Source organism: Austrofundulus limnaeus, unplaced genomic scaffold, assembly GCF_001266775.1.
Source record: "Austrofundulus limnaeus strain Quisiro unplaced genomic scaffold, Austrofundulus_limnaeus-1.0 Scaffold320, whole genome shotgun sequence".
NCBI lineage: Eukaryota > Metazoa > Chordata > Actinopteri > Cyprinodontiformes > Rivulidae > Austrofundulus > Austrofundulus limnaeus.
This window is the reverse complement of record NW_013952722.1, coordinates 350,725-358,113: the sequence shown is the minus strand read 5'-3', so window position 1 is coordinate 358,113 and position 7,389 is coordinate 350,725. Positions and strand designations below refer to the sequence as shown.

Sequence of the window (7,389 nt, the reverse complement as noted above, 5' to 3'; positions counted from 1 at the left end):
CACACACACACACACACACACACACACACAGAGCAAATTAATTACTGTAATGTATTTTTCTGGAGCTGGTAAAAACAGCTACATATGATAAGAAAACAGATTATTTCCTGAAATATTTTTTGTTTTTCATTAATAAAAAGTTGTTTTCTTGCGGTCAGTCAGGATGGATTGGTTTAAATGTGTTATTTAGCAGATGAAAGACTTCAGCAGGTATGGTGAAACCTTCCTGATAGGCTGTGTTTAATGTTCTGTCATCCAGAAACACAAACATMCACAGCAGGTCTGGGATGAAGGAGCTGCTGGGTGTCATCAGTGGCCCGGCTGACTTTAGTCACGCTGACCTCCACCCCTCCATCACAGAAAACTTCTGTTCTTTTACATTTGGATGCTTGTTGCACAAACTTTTTAAAATTTTCCTCCATTTCTCTGCTCCATTCATCACTTTCTCCTTTCTGTTTAGCTCTGCATGTTGAGTCTCTTTTGCCTTTTGTGCATAGATCTTGAGCTAGCGGTTATCAGTTAGCGTTAGCTTCAAACGCTTTTATAACCTTATTTTTATTAATGGTTTAGTGTTTGCAAAGATAATTTTTAGTTAGCAGATTGACGGTTAGCGAAGCTAACGTTTTGTTTAGCTGTACCCACCACAGTTAAAGTGTTACACTTTTCCTACAAATACAAAAGTAGAAGAAAACATCTTAAACTATGAAACAGGAAGTGATGTAATAAGGAACCCTTTTAACTCTGACTCCAAATCGTGGCATGAATTATTATTATTTTTATTTTTTGCACATTATCAATGTTATCTTTCCATAAATGGATTTGTATCATGAAAGTTTGTCATTTCAGGCACTGACAGGGACTATTTATCAGGTCAGGAAGTTAAAGTTCAGCCACCAGCACTAACATAGAGATCAGGGGTCAGATTTATAAAACTTGCGTACGCCACTTTTCACGCAAAGGTTGTGATTTAAAAAACTCAAACGTGGTGTGAAAATGTGCGGTCCCTCACACCAGCTCTGATCCATGCACACGCTCATTTTGGAGGCGGGAAACTGAGACAGTGCATCATGATCACTGTCAGATATTTAATTTCACTTCATAATCAGACTTAGATTTTACATCAACTTTATCATCAGCTTTCGTAACAGTAATATTTATGCTTCTGCTGCTGAGCCATGAGGACCTTTGGGGATGTCAGTCACAGTGAAGGCTGCAGTGCAAGGAAGGAGGAAAGAGGAGGAGCTTATTTTTAGCTGAAAAACGGGATGTTTGGGTTATTTTATTTGATTTATTCTTGTTTTTTAGCATCCTAGGCTCTGAAAAAAAAATTGAAGCTGAGTTTTTAAAAAGATTCATAAGATTTAAAATTAAACGTCTAAACGTCTGTAAACCTGCAAAATGAGGGAAAATCTGTGTAAATATGGTGCGCATACGGTGTGTCTTCTGAATAAATGAAAATGATTTAACACAGTTGTTTATACTTTTAGCAGCTCTTTTTATTCCACAGCTGACACTGCTAAAAATGACAGATTTTCTTTTCTGGATCTCTGACAGACGGACTTCAATCTCTGAACTCGTAAAGTTTTTCTTTTTAGTTTTTGCTGTCATTTTCATGAATGGACACTTCCTGATATCTGAGGCAGGAAACATAGCCTTATATGGTGTTTTTGGGGTGGTAATTATGCTAATCTCCTCTCGCGTGCACGAGCAGCTGGATACGAACAGGTGGAATTTACGCAGCTCATTTACRCACTTTTCCTGAAGATAGAAGAGTTTGTTGAATCTGACGTGACATGTTCGTACGAACCCTTTTATACGAACAAAAGTAAGAGAAATTTAGGATAAGAATACGAACATGTTCTTGCATGAGGCCCATTCTGTTCACGTGAGCAGTTGTCAGCACCTGTCATCCTCCAGACGCACGACGGAGCGTGTCTGAGTCGACCAATAGTTTTTGTTGTTTTTGAGGTACTTTGCATTGAGTGTTTATGGTTGAGTGTGGGCGTGTAGAGGGCAGAACCTGAGGCGCAAACTGAGGTGCAGCTCTGATCCGTAAAGGAAAATTGCTTGAAGGTGTGATTGCGCATGGTTTTATGAATCTGAATTTTTATTTGTTTGGCCTACGCTATTTTTACCTTTTGGCCGTACGTTCAGTTTTAGTATGGTTTCCACACAATCCTAAATGAGGCCTCTGGTGTTTGTGTGGGAGGGTGACCCACTCAGGTCCATCCTGTGGAATGTTGCAGCTGATGTCTGTGGTGCCACGGGACTGTAATCTGAGGAACTGAGCTCTGCTGTCTCACTTACTGTCAAACACAAACGCTCCCATACACGTCTGCGCTACAGGGGGACGAGGGGTCTGTCCAATAACTGATCCGTTTAGCAGCGCTCAGACTAGCTTGTGACTCTGAGACTGGTACAATGGCTCCCACAGACTCTCACCCATAAATCTCTTCTGTCATCCAACACGTCCACCTCCTGAGGCCCTCGTCCACCGCTGTCTCTGGGCCTGTTCCTCCGTCTGTCCCTGCCAACCCATCATTCAGCGCTGAGACAATGGCAACTTGTTTCTGCTGCTGATCCATCCACCATCACAGTGATCCGCTTGTTATYGTCCAGCCATTCATAAAATCCCTCAACAGTCTGCGATCCAGAGGTTGATCAGGTTTTTGTTGCTCCCGCAGGTCAAACCAAAGATCATAGAGCCTCTGGATTATGAAAACGTCCTCCTGCAGAGGAAGACCCAGATCATCAGCGATGTTCTCCGCGACATGTTGCAGTTCCCCACAGACGACTTCCAGGTAAGGCGAGACGAAACAATCTGTACTTTTTATTGCTGGGACCTGAGGTTTACGTACACTGTCAGAAACTCTAAAATTATTCTTATTTGACAAATATATGGAAGAGGATTAGAGTCACAGAGCAAAATCAAATCTTTCCTGAGTTCTGACATATATTTTAGTTCTGCAGCTTGGTTATTCAAATAGTGGTTTTATGCAAACCATACTTTTTCTTTAGCTTTATAACATGATATAATATCATACCCTCATCAAAAACATACATAATAGAGTGTTGTTTTGACTCATTCATGCATGTTGGAGAAATCCTTGTATCGCCTGTGTTAACCGTGTGGAGCTGTCTAAACACTTGCTGGTACAAAGCTCCGCCTATTTGTACAAAGCTCCTCCCTATAGCTCAGTCTGCAGCAGAGCCCCTCCCCCCCCCCACCGAGCCCCCCCGAAGCATTGCTGTGAAGATGTGCTGAAGTGGGAGTGTCAGAAATGGTAGGAGTTTTTCATAAAGGCCAATTTCAAGGTGTTTAGATGCAAAGTCAAATACATATATACAGCATTTTAATAACAATTGAAGGTAGCATAAATACTTGATTAAGTATAGAATTAAGTATAGAATTGAACTATGTGTCTGGAAAATACACAATACTTCTGCTTTAATAACACTGGAGCTAATGAGCTATGAGACAGCTCCGCAGGAGGTGGGGCTTAATGATGTAATGTATCAATTATGTTGTCATCACACAATATTTTTTATTATAACGCTTGAGTTACAGCCACCTAAATAAGATTTAATTTGGTTTCTGTTATTTCCATGTAACTCGATGGATTAAAAAGAGGAATTTAATGAATACATTTTTATGTTACAACTTTTCAGCTGCTGATAATGTCCTCAGTCAACAGGATAATGAAGTGTAAATATAAACAATTATGTTGTTGTGATTATTAAACTTTACTAAGCATTTGCCACTTCAGATAAAATGGTTAAAAAGCAAATATCTATATAAAAAACACAAATCAGGACAACACTACATCTACATAAACAATACATTTTATGTTTTTCATATTTCTTATTTCATCCATGTTTTCAGTGGTTAGGTCAAATGTGTCATTAAATAGTTTGATAACATTTGTGGCAGCTTTTAGATTTATAATATTAATTTATTATAAAAAATATGGTCACCCACCACAGTAACTATAGGCATATTTACACAGCAGACAAATGCCACCCAAATCACAAATCAAATCATTGTCTGAATCTGATTTTTTTTTATCTGTCCAGGTCTTTTCACTATGTGGAATTAAAACAGATAAATATCTGATGTTTTTCAAAGTGACTGCAGTCTAAACGCTCATATCTCCTTTCATTTGTTGGTGAGCAGGTTGATGCAATAATAAAGACACTAACATTGAGTCGTACAGTTTAAATCTTGTAACTCCACACGTCTCCAGCTACAGTATAAAGTCCAGTTGTTTCTTTTTTTTTTGTTCTTTTAATTTGGATGACTGAGAATCTCGGACCGTATCGACGCTAAAGTTACTGGATCAATACTTCCAGCACGTCACTTTGTTCCATATATTCACACTGTACCAGAGCAGCGACCAGAGGCAGGTTCATATATAAACACTGAACTAAACAGCAGATCAGATATTTAACCAGTTATGACTGTACAACTACTTCAGAATATACATGCTAACATTTAGCTTGGGCTAAACCTCAGCTCTACACCCTCAGCAGGGTCTTAGAGGGTGCATGGGAGTTCGCCCAACCGGTCTACATGTGTTTTGTGGACTTGGAGAAGGCGTTCGACCGTGTCCCAAGGGGGGCCTTGTGGGGGGTTCTCCGGGAGTATGGGGTACCGGGCCCTTTGATAAGGGCTGTCAGGTCCTTGTACGACCGATGTCAGAGTCTGGTCCGCATTGCCGGCAGTAAGTCGGGCCCGTTTCCGGTGAGAGTTGGACTCCGCCAAGGCTGCCCTTTGTCACCAATTCTGTTCATTACTTTCATGGACAGAATTTCTAGGCGCAGCCGAGGTGTTGAGGGGATCCGTTTTGGTGGCGTTAGGATCACATCTCTGCTTTTTGCGGATGATGTGGTCCTGTTGGCTTCATTGGAACGAGATCTGCAGCTCTCGCTGGAGCGGTTTGCGGCCGAGTGCGAAGCGGCCGGGATGAGGCTCAGTGCCTCCAAATCCGAGGCCATGGTCTTGAGCCGGAAAAGGGTAGAGTGCCTTCTCCGGGTCAGGGGGGTCGTCCTGCCTCAAGTGGAGGAGTTTAAGTATCTGGGGATCTTGTTCACGAATGGGGGAAGAACGGAGCGGGAGATCGACAGGCGGATTGGCGCAGCGTCTGCTGTAAAGCGGGCGCTGTACCGGTCCGTCGTGGTGAAGAGAGAGCTGAGTCAGAAAGCGAAGCTCTCGATTTACCGGTCGATCTACGTTCCTACCCTCATCTATGGTCATGAGCTTTGGGTCATGASCGAAAGAACGAGGTCCCGGATACAAGCGGCCGAAATGGGTTTCCTCCTCAGGGTGGCTGGACTCTCCCTTAGAGATAGGGTGAGAAGCTCGGTCATCCGGGAGGGACTCAGAGTAGAGCCGCTGCTCCTCCACGTCGAGAGGAGCCAGTTGAGGTGGCTCGGGCATCTGGTAAGGATGCCTTCTGGACGCCTCCCTGGTGAGGTATTCCGGGCACGTCCCACCGGGAGGAGGCCCCGAGGAAGACCCAGGACACGCTGGAGGGACTATGTCTCTCGGCTGGCCTGGGAACGCCTTGGAGTTCCCCCGGAGGAGCTGGAAGAAGTGGCTGGGGAGAGGGAGGTCTGGACCTCCCTTCTGAAGCTGCTGCCCCCGCGACCCGACTTCGGATAGGTGGAAGAAAATGGATGGATGGATGGATGGATAAACCTCAGTGAACAAGCTAATGAAGCTGCTATAGTCTGAGTTTCTGTCACAGGGCCGATGACCTGGACCAATGAGATGAGAATCTGTAGTTTCGTTCAGGTATAAGACGGCTGTCAGCTCGTTGGTCACAGAGCAGGTGATGGCTGGTAATTAATTTACCATAAAATTTCAAATAAATCCACTCATTTTTACAGATTTAAGTTGTTCTTTCTACATAGATTTAGATTTAAAATCAACACAAAACATCAGTGGTGGGCATGGTTTCACTACTCAGCTAAGAGCTAAAAGCAGAACTAATGTTTTGTTTAGCAGATCATCATCATCCCCAGAATGCATTGTGTCAGTATCAAAGTAGTGGTGCTTAAGTGAAAAATATAATAAAAATATCCAAATTTGAAGTAATTAGGAGTTTTCATGTGTCACAAACAACAAGTTTTAGTAGAAGAGAAAAACAACATGTTAAGATCAACATGTGACAGTGCTTTCTGACAGCTAAAACCAAAAACGTTGAAACAGGAAGAAACTGTACAAATACTGGTTGGTGTTTACAGCCAGGCATAGAATAATCCACATTTTATGCTCTATTAACACAATGTGCAGGCTCACATTAATCATCTGTCAGCCCAGCGGTCTGGTTCTGTAACGTGTTTCTTCTGGGGATTTACTGTCAGTAATAAAAATGTCTGTGTCTCGCTGCTTCTCTGAAGATTTCATCAACAACTGAAGAAAAATAAGTGCTGAACGTTAGTCTTTGTTTTAGCTTTCGACACTGCTGATCCACCCCAAAACTGGAACCCTGTGGAGCCCTGAAATGCTGGCAGAGTTTTAAAGCATCAGTGGTTTAAGATTCAGACATTAGTGAATGTTTGAAAAGGGGCTGTGCCAAAGGGAAGACACAAAACAGTACTCGCATGGCTTCTAAAAGGTCCTGTATTAAGTTTTCTGGCTTCTTGTGAACAGCTGGTTTTCTTGTAAGAGCATGATTGCAGTGGGTTGTACCTGAAACCATCTTTAATTGCTAGTTACCCTCAGAATGTAAAGGTTTTAACCTGTAATTGCAAACAGAGTTGACAGTATTGTTTTGCAGTGGGGGGCACAGCTAACCAAAAGGTTAGCTTCACTAACTTATAAACTGCAAACTAAACATATAGCTATGCCAACACTGAGCTGGTTAACATGTAAAGAAAAAAACAGTGGAAGCTAATCGCTAACTGCTAAGACAATTGTCTCAGACTGTGTCTCACGTATTTCGTCTCCGTCCAGCTGCAGACTGGTGGGACTGGTGTTAGCTTGTTAGTTAGCTGTTAGTGGACGTAAAGTTGGAAAAACTTAATTTAGCAGAAGCAAATTTTCAAAGTAACTGAAAACGTTCATCCATTAACTAAAATATAGCTTTACTAATGCTAAACTGCTAAAAAACATTATTATCAGAACCTATCACTCAACAATTAAACAACTAAACAGTAGTTGAATCCAACACTAACAGCTTGTTAACTGGTAAAAGATATCTTGTCTCTCTGTCTGTGTCACAACTTTGTGATTAGTTGAAACTAAAATTGAGGGAAAATTGTGAAGCTAATTGGTCCATTAACAGTTTTCAAAGTTAGCGAAAATCTGCTAAACAAAAATGTAGTTTTGCAATTAGCTGTTGGTTCATTAGCAGAACTACGCCCACGTCTGTTGGACACCAACCT

General features: G+C 41.9%; 1 protein-coding gene across 10 annotated transcripts in view; it reads left to right on the top strand.

The window, feature by feature from the left end:
* dock9b (dedicator of cytokinesis 9b) overlaps window positions 1–7,389 on the top strand; it is a 148,412-nt gene that overhangs the window by 41,546 nt on the left and 99,477 nt on the right. For all 10 annotated transcript variants that reach the window (XM_014022222.1, XM_014022227.1, XM_014022217.1 and 7 more), the window contains exon 2: window positions 2,685–2,801. In XM_014022222.1, coding sequence (XP_013877676.1) covers window positions 2,685–2,801 — 117 coding nt within the window. The remainder of the gene's footprint in view (window positions 1–2,684; window positions 2,802–7,389) is intronic.